Here is a 21,300-nt window from a genome sequence, read left to right as displayed (position 1 = left end):
ATGAACCGTTTTTGCATTTCATTGATGCTTTCTCCTGATTTCATCCTAAATAATTCATACTCGTGAGTTAATGTGTTCATTCTAGCCCTTTTGACCTCGGTAGTACCTTCATGGAGCTTTCAACCGGGTTGCAATGACAGGACTGTAAAATTCATTTGAGCATTAATATAATTTATGAAATTAGAATTATTTGAAATATTTTTACTAAAAAGCATTGATTGTAATGTGATTGAACTCAAGTGGTTAGTGAGTTCCAAATTAATCAAGAAATTCGAGTTTGATTTTTCAGTAGAACAATCTTTCGATCAAACTCCGGTAGACAAAGAGTCATTTACAACAAAAATATTTTTTTTTCTACAAAGAAAAAAATTTCTTATTTTGAGAGGTAAAAAATTAATTACTTCACAAATATTTATAATTTAAATTAATTTCAATTGAATACCGGTATTAATCATATTTATGTCGTTAAAGATCACTGCATGAAATATATTAACAATATAAATATAAATTCCATATTAATAAAAATGGGAATACACTCTAAGGTTAATTTCAAAGTAACTTTTTAAAAATTAGTAAGAAATTTGCTTAAATTTTTTTTTACACCCATTCTCATGGTCCAAGACAAAAAATTGTAAATTATAATTAGTGACGATGGTGCTATCAATAAGAAACTTTTATAATAAGCTGGAAAAATTTAATGTATATAGTATAGTATTTAAGTCCTTAGTAAAATAATTAAGGCATTTTTTTTTACAGAAGTTTAAGGCATTGTTGTATACTTAGAAATATTTTATCGCAAATTAATTTTAGCATATTTGTTCATATCAATGAACAAAGTTCATTTGATTAAATGCCATAATATTTTCAAATGAAATTCAAGATGATAAAAACAACGATTGGGACAAAGACTATCACTGAAATGAATAGAAAAGACCGTGTTAGCTCTTTTTTTGGATTCGATTTATGTCCCCAATTTTTTATCGGGTTAGATTTACATCCCCTGCTTCTTTTTTTCCATAAATGTTTATCTTAAATTTTTTTGTTAGCGTAGATCCTTAATGTTAAATAAGTGACTTCAAACACACAAGAGGGGGGGTGAATTGTAATCTTTAAGAAGTTTTAAAATATGAGCACTAAAAAATATTTTAACCAAAGTAGATAAAAGTGCTTATAGAAGTTTTTAATAAATACGAAAAATAAAGATGTTAAGGTAAAATAAATAACAACAAAAATAAAAGAGATGAAGAGAAGAGAGAAAGACACAAGAAATTTATACTAGTTCGGCCTAAAACAACAAGGCCTAGTCTAGTCCCCAAGGAAAAGCCCCTTGAGATTTTCACTGCTCAAGCTTTTAATTAGGATAAGCCGGTAACCTTTACAAATAACGAGCACTCTCCAAACAAAACAATCCTTTGTAGAAGAGTCTCTAAAACCAAGAGATATCACCTCTCTTGAAACTTTGGGATCGCACCCAATACAAAAGAAATATAATAATTTAAATGATTACACCGAATGTGTAGATAAGAACAACTTGAAGCTCAAAAGATTACAAAGCAAACTATATAGTATAAAAGCTCTCAAATAAAATAGAAGTAATCAAGTGAGAAAATAGCAATGCACGTTTGAGAGGAAGAAAGAGTTTTTGACTGTAAGTTGCAAGTCAAGGTGTGAATGAATGTGTTTGCGAATGCTCTTATTTATACTGAAAATATGATAGAGGAGCGTTGAAAAAAATTCAGCCAATGCACAATTAAAACCAATTACCGTTGCACTTCAATGCCCATAATAAAATTGATTATATTGAAACAAGTCAATTGACATTTGATAGTCAGAGGCTGTGTGTCAACGGTAATACACAATCTTCCTTTTCAATGAGTATCAAAAAGAAATATGCCATTTAAAGTACATGAAAGTTCAGCCAAAGAATAGACCACGTTGAAGCTATTTTAGGCATAATGATTGAAAACAAAGGAACATGTAATGCCATATAAAGAAAAACATGCTGAACTATTATTCTTATCATATGAAACCATATACAATAAAATAATCGATATGGCCAAGATAAAAATAACACTAGCAATTTTTAATGCATGCTAAACATTATTTTTATGCTAAAAGATATATGCAATTTCCAAAATAAATTATATTTCATGCAAAAATATTTTCATGTAAAATCACTTTAGAAGAAAAAAATCATTGTGAGTGTGTGATTTATTTTAATGAGAGCTTTTTACTATTTACATAAGGTTCCTAAAAAGAAATATTCTTCTAGTCCATAGCTTGAATAATTTAGATCCCTTTGACCGCTTTTTGTTAACGAGTTCTTCCTTTGTCAATCATCAAAATAAGATTATCCTGTCAAGGCATATATTCACACTTAAAATGTCAATTATTCTCTATTTTTAATTTGCAAAATGTCTTTTTTTTGAAGGAATTTGCAAAATGTTTTGAATAATATTTAAAATGAAAGACATAAGGTTTTATTGATTATCATAGTTTAAAAGTGGATTCTTCAATTTTGGCACATAGTGGTTTGCCGATGACATTATGATTTGTGGGAAAACCTAAGCAAACAAAGAGGGAGAACGCTCTGTTAGGGTTCTAGCAATGAGCGCCGTTTTGCATTCAATCTCCAATCCATCGTTCAACAATTCAGGTTAATTTATTCTTTTTGTTGGCACCGATTGTGTTTGCTCTTGAATTGGTGGCTTAGTTTCATTGGAACACCAATTCAATTGGTTCACGTTTGTTCCATTATAGTAATCCATTCTTTATTCTTTGGAGAATTGGAAGCTAGCAACAACATATTCTGATCTGTGAATTCTACTTATACCGCAGCTTGGCCATGGCCTTTGATTGGCAGGCCGAGCTGGCCGCACCACTGGGGAAGATTGTTGTGAATCACGCATCATCTGCAGCAACAGTTCCTCCTCCCAAGCCGGTGAATCGAATTTCTTTTGCGCAAGCACTGACTGCCTCATCAACAACGATCTCAAGTAATGATAATTTACCGCAGCCTCTGATTCGTGGTGAAAACGTAAGCATCCATATTTCACAAGACATATATGAGAAGGGTATGGCTGTTTGCAAGCGTAATCTCCGTGGTCGACTGGTTCTGAATAAGGGTGATAAACCCTATACTGCAAAAGACATCAATTCGAAACTTCAAAACCAGTGGAAAACAAAGGGAGCATGGTCCATGACACCCTTGGGGAGGGGTTTCTATGAATTTTTTTTTGCCTCAGAGGATGATAAACGTATGGTATGGGCGATGGGGACGGTTAATTTGAAGCCAGGAGTTCTCCGATTGTTTGAATGGACCAAAGATTTCAATATGCACAAGCATCGTAACACTCATGCACAAGTATGGATTCGACTTTTGGAATTACCACAAGAGTATTGGATGGATAGGACGCTCCGGGAAATTGCTAGTGCTGTGGGCACTCCACTACTCATTGATAATGCGACTTCCAAGCGCATTTACGGGCACTACGCACGCATACTTGTCGACATGGATTTTTCACGCCAATTATTTCATGAAATCACGGTTGAGAGGGAAGGTTACGCGTTTCAGGTGGAGGTGGCCTATGAGTGGCTTCCAGAATTTTGTACACATTATCATACCTTGGGCCATGATGTTTCCTCCTGCAGGTGGCTATATCCTCAGAAGGACAAAACTGTGCACAAAGAAAGAAATGTCCAAGGCAAAAAACCAGTTCCAACTCCAAAGGAAAATTGGGTTCCTATCAAAGACAATCCATCAGGAATAGGTTCCTCTCTTGCTTTTGCAGCACCACAGAAGGAGGTGGCCCCGGTACCCATTCAGCAAGATATTACGGTCACTTTGGCAGGTTCAAATCGTGACATTGGCAACAATAATATTCCGGAGGAAGATACTACAGAGGTGCAACATCAATCTTATATTCCAGTTGAAGACAACAATGTTACACAACATGACATGGGCACAAATATGAATATCCCGTTGGAAGAAAATTCGGACCAGATGGCAGACACCACAATTCCTTCTGAAGCAGTCACACACCAATCCATGAACTCAGATATTCCAGTTCAAAAAACACTTGAGGCCGCATCTTTGGAGGCTACTTTGGAGCTTGGTGCAGTGTCCCTATCCCATGGGGACGAAAGTATTAACCACGCAGATGACATCCCGGTAGAAACACAGACAACTATGGCAGTACCAGCGCATGATATCAACTCAACTGAAGCATTTCTAGCTGTGGAGGCCAACTTGTGTGCTGATGAGGCCGAAGAACATGTTATGATCACCTACGAAAAAAATGTTGACACAGAAATCCATCAAGAAAGGCTGCCCAACACATCCGTTCATGTACTTGAGGAAATTCCTGTGGGTCCAGCTCAATTACAAAGACAAGAGGTACATCCTAGCAAGAACATTCAACATGGTTTAGATTTGTGGGAAAGAGTCTGAGAGTATGATGCTCGATCAGCAGCTGAAGCTGCAGCTGGCGCATCTGCAGGTCTTATTCTTACAAGAAATCAGAAGCAGAAACTGAAGGTCCAACATGTTCTTTCAAAGAAGTCTTCTAAATCCAGTGCTCGGGGTTCCACTGATCACTGAATTGTCTCTGTTGGAATACTAGATGTAACAGTTGTGCAGATAGGTTGGCTTCTATGGGTCACTCCTATGTTGGTATAGTCTGGCTAGGCTCTATTCCTATTGTTTTATGGCTTGATCTCTATAGGGATAGATGTGGACTTCCAAATTATAGATTTCCATGATCTGTTTTTTGGTTGTTTTTTTTTTTGTTTCTTTTCTGTTTCTCTTGTTTCTCTTTTTGTTTTTTGGAGGGTTTTGGTCTTGTCCCCCCTCCTTTTGTAATTATTTTTCCCTTTTTTTAATAAAATTTTAGAGCGTTGCGGCATAGGATGGAGGCCTCTCGAGGTGCCAACTTAGTTGGGACGTCGATGATGCCTCTTGATGTCTGTCTACGTTCCTTGCTTATCAAAAAAAAAAAAAAATAGTTTAAAAGTTATATATTTAATTAAGAAAAAAAATATCCTATAAAACAAAGGTTTTTTTAATGTCAAATGTTAGTAATTAGTTGTTAGATTATTTTTTTTCTTTCCCGAAACAAAATCAATTGTTTTCTTCTTCATCCAATCTTGTACCAAGAACCTATAACATCATGGAAAAAACACAATCAAAGGAAACCAATAAATACATTTAATTAGGCAATTGATATATCATTAAATGGTTACATGATTTTGCATCTTTTGTAGAAAAATAAAAGAAAAAAATGTCTTGTCAACATGCTATGTTATGGTTGAAAATTGAGCGGAAAAACATACATTTTGCTTGTTATAGGAATTATATTTGTTGAACAAAAAAATTATATTTAGCTTATTGTTAAGAAATACGTGTATGATTGAAACCTTTGATGATTTAGTTAAATCTAATTGGTCAAAAATTAAGACAACGGGTGCATGAATCCATTTGATTGGTTGAGAAATCAAACAATGATAATAATTTGATGGTTGTCATTGAAACATTTTTTTTTAGGGGGCAAAGTGCCATTGAAACATGATTAATAAGTAATCGAAAATTCATTTAATTTTGTTATTATAAGACTTTTACAACTTTCCATTTATAAATAAGGTAATTAATAAAGATATTAATGCAGTTTTAAAGCATATGTGATTATTAATTTTAATAATAGAATGGATGATGGATACAAAAACATGACGTTGAATAAAACATTAATATTTGTTCACTTAAAAAACATAATAATTTAATAATCTTTAATTAGGATATTAATTTTAATAATAGTATAAACTCATTTAAATATTTAATTAGGATGAAGGAAATAAAATATAAATGACTGTAAGGTTTATTATTTTTTTGAAACTGCACTTAAAATTTTAGGGTAGCACCTTGCTCCCTTTTAGTTAAAGAAAAAGGAACTTTTTGACTCAAAAAACAAAACCAAAGGTGCCATAAAATCGATTTTCTATTATGTATTTATTATCGTTTTCACTCCAAAGTTATCGATTCAATCAATTTTGTGAAAATGGGATGATGTTCTTCTTGTCTATCGATTGGTTTCCATCTCAAGCATAAAGTAGCAAAAAACAAAAAAATCAAAAACCAAAATAAAATATAAAAGAGCAAGATATTAAAAGTAAAATAACAACATAAGAAACTTAAGAAAAATTAAACAAAAAAGAATAGATAGATAGAAAAAGTTGTGAGTATTGAGGGATTAAAATAAAACAAAAGGGGGATGAAAGTGATTATATTCGAACGTGGTAATAGAAATCCTTCATATATATTCTAATTTATATGTGATGCATTTCTTCTTTTCTCTTGATTGACTTCCATGTCCAAAATAAAGATCCGAACAAAAACAAAGAACATATAAACACCAAAAGAAAATTGAAAAGAGAATATGAATAAGAAACATCAACCTAAGAAATCACATAAAAAGGAACATAACAATAAGAAATGTTAAATAAACAACAAAACAATAAAAAATAAACAAATAAAAGAAAAGAGAATGAGGTTGAAAGCAGTGATTTATTATGGGAGGAAGAGATAGATGAAAATAATAAAAAATCAAATTGTCTATATATAGGGAAAAAATCATATCATGATCAATTTTGATTGGTTGGTGAAAAATAAGTGAGTCATGATCAATTTTGATTGGCTAATAGAAAATGAATGAGTCAAGATACATTTTAATTGGTTGATGGAAAAACATTAAATGAAATGAGGAGTATGAAGATGCCATGTGTACTATTGCTTTTAGATGTATGCTTTTGTATTATACTAGCATGGAAACCCGTGCCAAGCACGGGCTAGAATTTCGTCAAACTTAAGAGATAATATTGCGATGTAGCAAAAGTCAGTTAAAGTTCAACATTAGATGAAAGAGTACAGGTTGAACATCAAAAGAGTGAAAAACTCATACTTAAGCCTTAAATTTTTGGATGAAAATGTAGTCTCATTTTCACCGTGTGGTTGCCCTTTCTCCGATGAGTTGATCCACATTATTGTTGGCTTCTCCAGAAAGTCCAACTGTGGTATGATATCATGGTTCAACGTTGTAGGGGAGCGGGAGTGTTCTAGGTGGTGGATCACGAACACGGAGAGTCTGACACTTAATGGAGAGATGTTAATGTGCTAAGTGTAAGTTAAAATTTCACATTGTTTGCAAGAGTAGATGTGACCAACAAATAAATAATATGATCCATGCTGTAATGCCTTGAGACATTGGATGAAGGTGTGATGTTAAGCTCACTCGTGTGATTGCTCTTAACCTAATTTGATCATACAACTCAATTTTGACTCTCACAGAAGTTCCAACGTTGTGATATTTTTATTTGTTAGTTTTTGAATGTCGTTTTGTTTAATTTTTTATCTTAAATGTCAAAAAATTATTCAACCTCTGTTATATCTAATTCATTCACTTTTGATCTTTGGTAAGATCTGACAATAGTAAAATGTAGATGTGTTTTGTTGAGATAAAAAATACATACATGTTTATTAGAAATTTTAAATTGTTGTGGCATTTTTTTAATAAGTCTAATATTTTGGTAAGATAATTACAGATTAATTCTTATCTCCTTCAATGTATAATATTACCAATAACTCATTATATACTTTATTATCTTAGAGAAAAACAATCCCTCCTTACTTGTTTCTCTTTTCATTTCTCTCATGTTCAAATTCCTTTTTCATCTTCATTATTTTTCTAATATACTTTCTCCTTCCTCATGAAAGAAAGGAAGAAAAACATTTCTCTATAAAACCACTAACAACCCATATTTTTTAACATGTTATGCCTCTGATCTTATTTGGCTCTCTCACCAGATCAGAAATACGGACTGTCTCACACATAATAGAGATATGTTTATGTGTCATGTGTGAGTTAAACTTCTACCTTGGAAGCAAAAGTATATATTGAGAAACATGAATGTGAGATGACCAATATACATAATGTCTTTCAGGTTTTGTGTGAAGATGTAGTGTCAATCTCATTTTTGGGGTTTCTCTTAGTCAAATGTGATGATCAATCCATTATAAGCTCGCTCAAAACTCCAAACACTATAATGAACTATTTGTTTTAGTTTTTGGATGTCATTAGTTTAATTTTATTATACTAAATATAAGTTTTTATATGTTCACTCTCATGAAAGAAAAAAAAAAATCCAATCTCTACTATTTTAAATACCTTCACTTTTGGTCTTTGGTGGGATCTAGTAATAGAAAAATGTAGACGTGTTATGTTAAGTTAACAAATCACATACTTATCTCCCTCAAAAAAAAATTCACATGCTTATCAGACATTTAAAAATGATTTAATATTTTTTTAACTGATTATCTTTTCGGGTGAAATAATTACTAATAAATCTTCAACTATATCATAAAATTACCAGTAATCCGCTATATTCCTAACACTTCAATGAATAAAACACACACTACTTTTTTCCTTTATCAATTTCTATTATCTTTAAATATATTTTTTATATTCTTTCTTTTTCGAATTTCCTTTATCTTTTTTATGAAAGATGATCATAAACCTACGTCCATCAAAACACTATCAACCCATATTTTTTACCATGTTGTGCTTCTGGTTGACCTTATTTGGCTATGTCACCAGACCTCATGCGCAAGAGTCTCGCACTTATGGGAGATATGTTAAAGTGCCAATTGTGACTTAAAATTCCACAATATATGCAAGTAGATCTTTAAAATCATATAAGTGAGATGACCAATATACATAATATTTTAAGATTTTGGGCGATGATGTGGTGTCAATCTCAGTTGTGTGCTTTGTGATGATCTACCTCATTGTAGGTGGCCGTGAAACTCTAAACATTTTGATGAATTATTTTATTAGTTTTTTCAACGTTGTTTGTATAATTTTTATATTAAATTGAAGTTTTTTGATGTTGTTCACTTTCATGCAATATTTTATAATATCAATCTCTATTATTTTAACTTCCTTCAGTTTTGGTCTTCGGTGGGATTTCACGATAGAAAAACGTTGATGTGTTATGTTGAGTTGACAAAATACATGTTTATTGAACATTTTTAAATGTTTTGGCGTATTTTTAATTGAGTTTAATTTTTTGGTAAATTGATTACCCAAATATCTCAGACTCCTTCAATAGACCGATAAAATTACTATAAAATCACTCTATTTGTTATAACCTCATGAACAAAACACACAATTCTTATTTTTTTTTACCACTATCACATCTCTTAATCTCAAATTTATTTTTCATGATCTTCTTTCTTTTTCTAATTTTTTTATCTCTATTCTCATGACAGATAGGAACATAAACCCCAATCCATTAAATTACATCAATCCAGCTTTTTGACCATGTTGTGCCTCAATTTGACCTTATTTGACTATGTAGTATGTCACATAATTAAGGACACAGTCGTACATTAGGAGGAGAGAGGGGGGGGAGGGAGAGAGAGAGCGAGAGAGAGAGAGAGAGAGAGAGAGAGAGAGAGAGAGAGAGAGAGAGAGAGAGATGTTAATGTGTTTGATATGAGTTAAAATTTTACAATAGATGGAAGAGTAGATGATGAATAACATATAAGTGAAATGACTCATATACATGTATCTAAAGATTTTGGATAAAAATGTGGTGTCAATCTCATTTGTGAGATTTATTTTACTGTGATGTTGAATATAATTCAATGTAAGCTTCATAGGAAGTCCCAGCATTACAATGATTTGTTTTTGTTAATTTTTAGGTGTCATTTGTGTTAATTTTATTATCTTACATTTTAAACTTTTGATGTCATTCACTTTGATGGAATTATTTTTTGGTGAAAGCAATATTTAAAACTCCTTCACTTTTGGTCTTTGGAGGATCTGAAAAAGGAAAAATGTAGATGTGTTATGATGAGTTAACAAAATACACATTTATTAGACATTTTAAATTTATGTGACATTTTTTTAATGATTCTAATATTAGGTAGAAAAATTACCCAATAATTTATAACTTCATCAACAAACTCATAAACTATCAAAAACTCGTTATTTTCCCTTACCATTTCTCTCTGTTTAAATTTTGTTTTCATCTTCTTTCTTTTTCTATTTTACTTACGCTCTTCTCATGAAAGAAATGGGTAAAAACGCCCCTCTATAAAAGTGCCACCAACCCATCTTTTTTACAGGTTGTGTCTCCAATCTTAGTTGGATATTTCGTCAAATCATAGACACCAAGATTCTCACCCTTAGAAAGAAGAAGTTAATGTGACATGTGTGAGTTAACCTTTTATATTTGATGCAAGAGTAAATATTGAGAAACATATAAATGAGATGTCCAATATACCTAATGTCTTAAGGTTTTGAATGAAGATGTGGTGTCAATCTCATTTGTGGGGTTTGTCTTAGACAAATGTAATGATCCAACTCATTGTAGGCTTCCTCATAACTCTGAACTCTATGATGTACTGATTGCGGAGATATTCATTATCATTTCTCTCATGTTCAATTTTTTTTTATCATCTTTCATTTCCTAATTTACTTTCTCTTTTCTCATGAAAGAAATGAGCATAAACCTTCATCTATTAAATCGCACTAAGTGGTGCTAATGTGTCATATGTGAGTTAAAGTTTCACATTGAATGCATCAGTAGATGAGGAGAAACATATAAATGAAATGATCTATATATCTAATGTCTTAAGGATTTTGACGAAGATGCAGTGTTAATTAATGTGGTTGTTCTTAACCTAATGTGATTATACAACTTAGTTCATGTTAGCTCTTTTCTTGGATTCGATTTATTTCCCTAAATTTTTATCAGATTAGGTTTACGTCTCCTACTTTTTTTTTGTTTTTTCTCCATAAATTTTTTTCTTAAGAAAACTTATTAGAAAAGATCCTTAAAATATCAATTATTTTCTATTTTTAATTTAAAAAATGTCTAGAATACCATTTAAAATGAAAGACATAATATTTTATTGATCATCATAGGTTAAAAGTTATATATTTAATGTATTTAATTAATAAAAAATATATCCTATTAAACAAAGGCTTTTTAATGGCAAATTTTAATAATTAGTTGTTAGATTAATTTTTCTTTCTTTCTCAAAACAAAATTAATTTTTTTCTTCTTCATCTGAGTTTGTACCAAGAACCTCTAACATCATTTGAAAAACACAGTCAAAGAAAACCAATAAATACATTCAATTAGACAATTGATATTTCATTAAATGCTAAGATGATTTTGCACCTTTCGTAGAAAAATAAAATGATACTCTTCATAGCATTATAATTAAATCAACTATATAATCTGACATATTTTTAGGATCCTTTTTTTTTATCAAAACAAATTGACCAGAAATAATTTGAATTAATTCAATTTTAGAAGCAATTCAAAGGTCCTTGCAATGACATACACTCATACTCTCACCCCACGCACGTTTATTTCTATTTTTCAGGTATAAGTAATTTTCAAAGTATCATCAGAGACCGGATCACAGTAGAGTCTAGTTTAGGGTCTCATTATTCGTTGTATTTTAAAGGTGTCTTTTATGTAAATGTAAATATTTTGTAAATCTTTCTTCTAAATAAAGTTATTCAAAGTCATTTGTATGAAGTTTTAAGTTGAAATCTTAAAGTAAAACTCCATTTGAGTTGAAAAAGTTTTAAATTCTTAATACTCAAATTGGAATGTTACACATACTCATTATGTTATATCATATACTCGTACTCAATGGTCCTTGCAATTTAGAAGCAATTCAATGGTTCTTGTAATGACATCAATGATACGTTTCATATTTGAGAAACGAAAGAAAAATGAAAATGAAAGCCCAAGAAAAAAAAATGTCACGTCACCATGCGAGTTGAAAGTTGAGCAGAAAAACATTTAAGATTTTGCATGTTAGAAAGTTATATTTGTTGTACCTATATATATATATATATATATATATATATATATATATATATATTTGATTTACTTGTTAACAAATATGTGTATGATTGAAACCTATGATGATTTAGTTACTCTAATTGGTAGAAAGTTACGGCAAAGAGTACATGACTCCATTTGATTGGTAGAGAAATCAAACAATGATGATAATTTGATGGTTGCCTTTGAAACCATCAAATTAATAAGTGATAAAAAATTCAATTAGTTTTTCATTGAAAAAAAAATGAAGCTATTTTTTATTTGTTTACAATAGTGAAATTTGCATATACCAATTTTTTTTAAAGAAAAACAATTAAAAAAACTTTATATTTTGTTACGTCTCACACGGATTCAATCCAAATGTGATTGTTACCATTTTTGGTAAAAAAAAAAAATTTAGCTGAGTAAACATCGTAATATTATACAAACAATAATCAACTCATAAATATTTTTTTCTTAACAATTTTTTTTTTTGGTAATGAATGGGTGTTTCTTTTTAGGAAATGGATCCTTAATCGGCGGTAAAGGGTTAACATCGTTTTATTTATTATCTTAGTGAAATTAAAAATGAAAGAAGATTTACATAGGATCTTTAGTGCACTCTTGTTGAGATTAAAATACTAAGTAAAATGTACCAAAAAACAAATATTACTAAGCAAAAGGATTTGTCCAATGTAATTGTTCTTATTTGGATATTTTTATAAGCTTTATTTTAAATAAAAAATTTCATTAAGCTTTATTTTTTTTTCGAGAGAATTAAGCTCTATTTTATAAGCTTTATTTTAACGGTTATTTTTCATTCAAACTCATTCATGAATTTTCATTGTCATTTAATCCTTCATTTAATTTAATTATACATTTTATTTGATGTTATAAAATTTCTGTTTCAAGCAAGAGAAGTAAAACACGTTGTTTGATTAATTTTTTTCTAACGTTAATGGTTGATTCATATTTAGAAACAACGGAAATGGAACATGTGTATGGTAAAGGTAATAAGATCGTATGAAATGAATAAGCAAGTGAAAATGATGTAAGATGGATCGACTATATATAGGGAAAAGGCTAGCAGATTATTGAACATTAAACATATGATTAAAAACGCAAATCATCCATTTATCATGTTGAAGGAATTGAACAAATTATTTTTTAGAGGAAAAAAGAATTGAAGGTAAATGATGATCACCATTAAGGAATTGAAGGTAAATGTTATTAATTATCTTTGACCATGCATATTATGTAATCAACTAAAATCAATGCATATAATTTTCATTCAAAACAAAATTCTTGCAGTGATAATGTATGATTAAATGGACACTTCTTTACCAAAATTCTTGCTTGTTCGATTTTTTAACAAAATATGGCCTAATAAGTTTGATTGGAAAATTTGCCTACCTTGATTTATTTTTCCAAAAATTAAAACAAATATTTGGAAAATTATTTTATTAAATTTTTCGTAGGAAAATTAATACGTAAAAATGATTTTCTATTTACTTAGGATATTATTTTCATAGATTAAACAAATCACGAAGAAAATACAACGATTAAGTTATAATTGAGTAATAAAATAGAGTTGAAACTGGATAATAAAATCACAATCAGTTTTTTTTAGTACAATTTAAATCAATAATTATTCGCCTATTTTGATTTATTTTTGCTGTGCATGCCTTTTGTTTATTAAAGAGATTCGAAGTAGATATTTTGTTTTATTTTGTTTAAGATTATTAATTGAATTGTTAGCATGTATAAAAATGATTGACTAAAAATTATAAAATTTTCACCATAAAAAAGGACAATTGCTTTGGCACGTGAAAATCTTCTCTTTCTTGATTTGATTATGAATGTTCATAAAAATTACTAAATTAATATGAGTAAGTAATAATAACTTTGAATGTTCATAAAAATTACTAAATTAATATGAGTAAGTAATAATAACAAAAAGGAAGTAACGTGTTTATTGTAGGAAATTTACAAATGAAGAATTAAGAGCAATTAAGTCTTGTAAGCAAATTAAAATGTCACGTGTACTATTTTTTTTATCTTTATAATAATATAGATTCGTAATTTCGTATATAGTGAATGAGTTAACTTGTATATACCAACAATTTTTTTTATTGATATATCAAATCACTTTGTTTTATTGGTGCATCTAATCAAATTGCTTTGTTTTAAAATATAATTAAAAAATATGAAAAAATAAACAAAGACAATAAAAGCCAACCAACAACATTCCTTCAAAAAAAAACCAACAACATTAACATAGCAAAATTATAATTTGAAACGACCAAATTATTTTTTAAAGGAGAAACAACTAAATTATTCCTTCAAAAAATAAACTAAATTATATATTCAGCCAAAAAAAATAAATTATCAACAAACAATTTGATGATAATGCCAGTAAACACTAAAAAGAACATTAGTACGTGTTTATATCCATGTTTCATAGAAAGAAAAAAAAATCTCCATGTTTCATAGATCCTTATCAATCCTTCTCAATCTTAATATTCTTCAAAAATTCTTGGACGAAATTGTACTGCTGCTACGTGTTGATCATGATATCAAATGATCGCTTGAAAGGCGTGAGTTCAAAATTTAGATGTCTAATTGCTAGGTCTAGCCTCCACGTTACATATTAGATCCATAATCCCTGGACTTTGATAAAGAAGTCTATAAATATAAAGAAGTCTAGAATTTATAAGTGAATTAAAAAAAATGATAGATAATACTATCAAATAAAAACAATACAATGAGAGAAAACTAATAGAAAATAGTATAAATGAAAACACCTTTTTACCCTAACCACCATCATATACAACTTTTGTTACGATATTTGGAAAGAATTCTGAATTCTTTGAATGAATATGAAATGGTGAAAGTTGAACCAATATTTATAGAGAAAAATTGAGCAATACAATTGTTGATGCAGATCTTAAATTAGAACTTTTTTCACACGTAATTATAAGACATTTATGGACATTAAAGGGTGATTGTTTGATTAGTGGAAATACACATACAAAATGAAATGGTTGTAGGTTCAATAGAGAGCATATTCTTATAGGATGCCACTTTTGTATTGGCATTCATGTCGGTATCAATTGTAATAAATGGCAAGGTCAAACATGTGTTAATATGTAACAATGATTTATCAATAGCCAATAATCAAGCTACAATTAGATGATGAGGTGCACATGTGTATTAGTGATGCTTAGGTGTGTAATACATTAAATGAAGTTTAACATAGAAGAGTGCCAAGTGTACTTTTCAAAAAAATTAAGGCAAATATATATAATAGAGATAAAGATTGGTTGGTGAAAAATAAGTGAGTCATGATCAATTTTGATTGGCTAATAGAAAATGAATGAGTCAAGATACATTTTAATTGGTTGATGGAAAAACATTAAATGAAATGAGGAGTATGAAGATGCCATGTGTACTATTGCTTTTAGATGTATGCTTTTGTATTATATAAAGATAAAGATATCTAAAAATTACAAATGTGTAGTGTGTTTTCGGAAAAACCACAATTATACACCCAAATAAGAGAATTCCATTATAAAATGTTCAATGTATTACAAAGTGGCGGCTGTATTGTTCATTAGAATGTAGACATATTATTGAACCTCATTGACAAGTCATTGTCGTATTATTTGTTTAGTTTTTTGTCCTATTTTGCAGTGGTGGAGCCAGACAAAAAATTATGGGATGGCCGCAACTCTTTACAATAAAAAATAAAAAATCCCCTTTTGTTTTGATTAGGGTTATGTAAAAATTGAAATTGAAAACCAAATAAAAAATCAAATTCATTAACAGACAAAAAGAAATTGAAGCACTATCATTACTAACAGACACACTTACATTTTTAGGGTTTGTAGAGAGATTGAGACCAATGCAACTTTGATTCTGGAGATTGATGCAGAGAGTAGATGTCGGTGGTGGTGGGTGTCGGTGGTGGGATTACCGGTGGCGGTTGGTGAGGGTGGTGGTGGGTGATGTACTGATGTTGTGTTATGATGCAAGGGAGAAGAGAAAGGGCGTTTCTTTTCTTTCTCAGTTTCACGTTCTGGAGGAAAAATTGGAGTGAAAGTGGTATAGTTGGCTAGTGGCATATGGTAGTAACATTAAAATTACCTCAGGGGTATTATGGTATTTTCACAGAATAAATGGGTAGGCCATGGCACAGTACTGCTGACATAGATAGCGATATTTATGTGCTGTGTCCAGTATGGTATATATATTGACGTATTGAGAATTGAGTATACTATTGTTTTCCATAGGTGAATAATACTATCAGTTGCATTTGTGGAAATTGTGGTATGGAGAGCTGAGAGTTCCATCTGGGGTAGTGCTTATTTGGTCCTTAACATTGATCACAACCCGACACTGCACAACACACATACTGATAAAATAGCACATTGGACACATCATGCACTTGCTCTCAACTCAATTATCAATATTCAATAGTAGTAGTGCTTTGGAGACTGGAGTCCAATATCAGATAGAGACAAGTGTCCATTATGGGATGACTAGCTAGGTCCTATTTTTTTTAGGCTAAAATATGGTTTTGATCCCTGCAAAATAGGCCAGTTTTGGTTTTAGTCCCTGCAAATATTTTTTATAGCTTTTGGTCCCTGCAAAAATAGGTCAGTTTTGGTTTTAGTCCCTGCAAATTTTTTTTATAGCTTTTGGTCCCTGCAAAAATAGGCCAGTTTTGGTTTTAGTCCCTGCAATTTTTTTTTATAGTTTTTGGTCCCCGCAAAAATATGGGAGTTTTGCTTTTAGTCCCTGCAAATCTTTTATATTTTTTTTTATAAATTAAAAAAATCTGGAAAATTGAAAAATTAATAAAAAATTCTGTAAAAATTTAAAATTAATAAAAAATTGAAAAAAATATTAAAAAATTCTGGAAAATCGAAAAATTAAGAAAAAAATTTAAAAAAATTAAAAAATTCTGGAAAAATGAAAAATCAATAAAAAATTTGAAAAAATATTAAAAAATTCTGGAAAATTGAAAAATTAATAAAAATGAAAAAAATTGAAAAAAACGGAAAAAATTAAAAAAAAACTGGAAAAATTAATAAAAATAAAAAATGATTAAAAAAATAAAATAATCTAATAAAATGAAAAATAATGAAAAAATTCCGGAAAATAAAAAATATTATGATTAGTATATATGTCAAGCTTAGGTTTTTTCAGTGTATTTTTTCCCTTATTCTCGGTTTATAAATACCCAAAAGTTCCAACTTTATAAATACACAAAAATTCCCGGAAAAAATACTAATGAAAACTTTGAAATTTCGAAAAATACATAAAAAACCTAAGCTCGGTTTATAAATACACATATTTTTTCCCTTATTCTCGGATTATAAATACACAAAAATTCCCGGAAATTTTTTGAGAAATACTAATGAAAATTTCAAAAATTTCGAAAATTTTTCATTAAAATTTCATTTTTCCAGAATTTCATTTTTATTTTCGAAAATTTAAAATTTCATTAAAATTTATTTTCCAGAATTTCATTAAAATTTTGAAAATTTCATTTTTCCAGAATTTTAATTTTTTTAGAAAATTTTTGAAATTTTAATTTTTCCAGAATTTTTTAATCTTTTTTACTTTTTTCAGATTTTTTTAATCTTTTTTATTTTTTCCAGATTTTTTTAATTTTTTCCTTTTTTTTTCATTTTTCAATTTTCCAGAATTTTTTATTATTTTTTTCAATTTTTTATTATTTTTTCAGATTTTTTTATTGATTTTTCATTTTTCCAGAATTTTTTAATATTTTTTATTAATTTTTAATTTTTCCAGAATTTTTTAATTTTTTAAAATTTGTTTATTAATTTTTCGATTTTCCAGAATTTCTTTCAATTTTTTATTAATTTTTAATTTTTCCAGAATTTTTTTAATTTTTTTATTAATTTTTGAATTTTCTAGAATTTTTTAATTTTTTTTTTAAAAAAAATTATAAAAGATTTGCAGGAACTAAAAGCAAAACTGACATATTTTTGCAGGGACCAAAAACTATAAAAAAAATTTGCATGGACTAAAACCAAAACTGACCTATTTTTGCAGGGACCAAAAGCTATAAAAATTTTTTGCAGGGACTAAAACCAAAACTGGCCTATTTTGCAGGGACCAAAACCTTATTTTAGCCTTTTTTTTATTATTTATATTTCTTTAATTTTGTTATTACCTGTTCCAGTTCATTCATAACTTTAGCAAATGTTAGTTAGCTCATAAATATTGCTAAAATAAAAAAAAAGTTAGCTCATAAATAATACTCCCTCCGTTCCTTTATAACTGTCACTTTTACATAATTTTTTTGTTTCTAATTAACTGTCACTTTCAAAGTTCAATATAACATTAAATATTGATTTTCCTATAATGTCCTTAGTAATTTATTGCAGAGAGAGAAATATATGAAATATGATATTTAATAATTAAGGATATTATAGGCAAAACATAAGTTATTTGTATCAAAAGTAGTGAAATACATTAGTGTCTTGATTTGTGTAAAAAGTCAAAATGTGACAATTAAAAAGGAACAGAGGGAGTAGTATGGTTAAATATGTTTTTCTCCTTATAAAATTAGGATCTTCTAAGTTTAGTCCTTACTTAATTTTAATAGTTTTTTTATTTCTTATAAAAAAATTCTGCATTCAATATTGGTCCTTACTCAATTCAAATTTGCTTAATTTGTGTTTAAACTCTTAAGTTATTCAACAATTTTTTAGAGACGTGTTGAGAACGTTATTAAAACTTCATCCGAAAAAAATCGCAAAAAGTTGATTTCTACGTCCATATTTTTGTTACATTTATCTTAAGCTTTTGTCATTTAAATAAATTCATATTTAATTTATTTCATGTTAAAAAATTCTAGATTTTAGTAAATGAACCTTTCATAGTGTTCTCAACTTGTTTAAAAAAAATCGTTAAAAAATTTAAGAATTTAAGGATAATTAAACAAAATTGTTTTAGCAGGGACTAAAATTATAAGTAACTTTTTTTTGTAGGGATTATAAAAGCTATTAAAATTAAGTAAGGACTAAACTTATAAACTCTCAATTTTATAAGGATCAAAAACATATTTAACCCATACTAATATTTGTAATTAATACACTTAGAGTTTAAACCTATATGATTTTCATTAAAATAAAAAATATGTTGAGTACGTGAAATTTCATTTCATATTGTTTAAAAAGAGTCAAATCTATATGATTTTTTAATGATAAATTTTAATATGTTAATTTTTCTGTTAGTATTTTTTCGTTGTCAAAACTTGATAACTCTTTAACTCCTAAATTCCTTTAATTTTTTTAACTCAAATCAATTGAGGTATCTAACACCATTTTAAACTCAACTCTTTACCAACACACGTTGGCTCAGTTGGTAAGGAACGGGCCACTTCCTTGCAGAAGGTTGTGTGTTCGATTCCCTCTGCCGATGTGAGGGCAGTGTTGGTGGGTGATCTGTAAGTACCTCTAAGTGCCCTTTGGGCCCGGAGGCGTGCCCTGACCCTGGTGGTGACCGGAGCCGAACCCACCTAAACTTTTTGTAACCAAAAAAAAAAAAAAAAAACTCAACTCTTTCAATCTTTTTTTAACCGAAAGGAATTAAGCTACACAACTCTTATAATATGTTAGTTATGTTAATATTTTCCATTTTGTTAGATTTGTGTCCTAAAATTTTACTGTTTAACTGCTTTAAACCATAATTTCAATCATGTGAGTAACTTATCCCTAAAATCATAAGCAACAATGTATTAGAAGGTGTATTAAAAAGTGTGTTGTTAAGTTAACTATCATCATAATTGAATCATGTTAACCAATGCCCCAGGACATTGGTTAAGAATAGTAAAAAATGAAGTTATTATTAAATAAGAAAACCTTCTTGACTTTTAATGTATTAATTACATAATTTTTAATACAATAACTATTACACAATTTCTTTTTTTAGTATCCTTGATCAGTGTCCCGCAGACATGGGTTAATATTTTCCTAATATAATATGATAAAACTCTTTCTAAAAGTTATAATAATACCTTTGGTCCTAGTCGGTGCCATTCCTTTCTAAAAAAAACACACGCATGGCACACACAAGATAACACGAGCTAATTGTTTTCTTAGTGCTGTTTGACGTTTGTGGTATATTGTGGAGACGATGCGGACCGCAGACGCAAAACCCAACATGTTACTCATTTTTTATCATTTACCATCTTCATTTTTTATATTTTTTTCGAAGAAATCAAAATGGTATATATTAACAACGGCGGTGGTAACACCTCAGTACAAGATGTACTAAAGGGTCCACCCCGGCAAGCAGACAGTTACATAGGTATAAATACAAGATAAGGTCAGTCGATACCCAGACAATGAAAAGGGTTCGACCACCAACTTTGAGAGCCGTACACAAAAGTGGATTTATTGGCTTTAAGCCACCACAACGAATGAAACTTAACTTTATCTAAGAGCTGCTCAATAGGTGTTTCAGTGTTATTGAACAGTCTATTATTACGTTCATTCCACACCAGCCAAATACAAAGAAGCCATAATAATTGTAAGAATGAACTGCGAGCCCTTGAGTAACCTGAACAATGAATAAATTGAAGAAAATGCTCACGAATATTTTCAGCATCTACACCAGACACACCAATCCAGGACCTAATTTGCTGCCAAAGCGAGCCAAAAACATGACAATGAAGGAACAAATGGGATGCCGACTCAATGTTACCGCACCCTGAAACGCACATAGTATCTGTAGCCTGAACAATGCCACGCCTTTGGAGATTAACTCTGGTTGGTAACCTGTCTTGCATCAAGCGCCACGCAACTATGGAGACTTTCAAAGGAACCTGCTTATGCCAAACCAAATTTAGTGTTGTGTCCACCGTATGAGAGACCATAGATGTCAGAGCTTTGTATGCGCCTCTGACTGTGTATCCATCATGGATATCCGGATCCCATTGCCACCTGTCAGAAACATTAGACTGAACAACAACATTAGCTAATAAAGTCCTACACTCCTCTACCAACTCCTCCTCCCACGCCCACAATCGTCTCCTCCAACACCACGCCTCTCCACCTTCCTCCCAACCAAGCGTTAACATCTCTGCCACTGTAATAAACTTATTTATGGTTAGATCAAATAAGCGAGCGAACCTCCTACACAAAGGAACATCTCCTACCCATCTATCCAGCCAGAAATAGGTATTAGTCCCATCACCTAGAACTTTCGATACCCTCTCTGCAAACCAACCGCCTTCAGTATCACCTACTCCATCCCTAATCTTCACTATCTCCCTCCACCAAGGTGAAATACTCCGGCCCCCAACCTCCAACCTCCCGCACTCCTCACCATATCTTGCCACCAAAACCCTATACCAAAAACCCCCTC

The 21,300-nt window shown here is 30.0% G+C and overlaps 1 protein-coding gene across 1 annotated transcript; it reads left to right on the top strand.

Moving 5' to 3' along the window:
• The first annotated feature begins 2,822 nt into the window (after positions 1 to 2,822).
• Positions 2,823 to 4,611, top strand: LOC146939998 (uncharacterized). Its single transcript, XM_085757965.1, has one exon. It carries the CDS (start codon positions 2,846 to 2,848, stop codon positions 4,448 to 4,450), a length of 1,605 nt encoding a protein of 534 aa, XP_085614091.1. The 5' UTR covers positions 2,823 to 2,845; the 3' UTR covers positions 4,451 to 4,611.
• Positions 4,612 to 21,300: the final 16,689 nt, after the last annotated feature.

The sequence above is a fragment of the Medicago sativa genome, chromosome 3 (genome assembly GCF_051527215.1).
Source record: "Medicago sativa cultivar Bolivia chromosome 3, Bolivia_mono, whole genome shotgun sequence".
In the NCBI taxonomy this organism is placed as follows: domain Eukaryota; kingdom Viridiplantae; phylum Streptophyta; class Magnoliopsida; order Fabales; family Fabaceae; genus Medicago; species Medicago sativa.
This window is presented reverse-complemented; position numbering and strand designations above follow the sequence as displayed.

Coding starts and splice junctions, on each gene's coding strand:
- LOC146939998 (XM_085757965.1), top strand. CDS start 2,846: ATGGCCTTTGATTGGCAGGCCGAGCTGGCCGCACCACTGGGGAAGATT.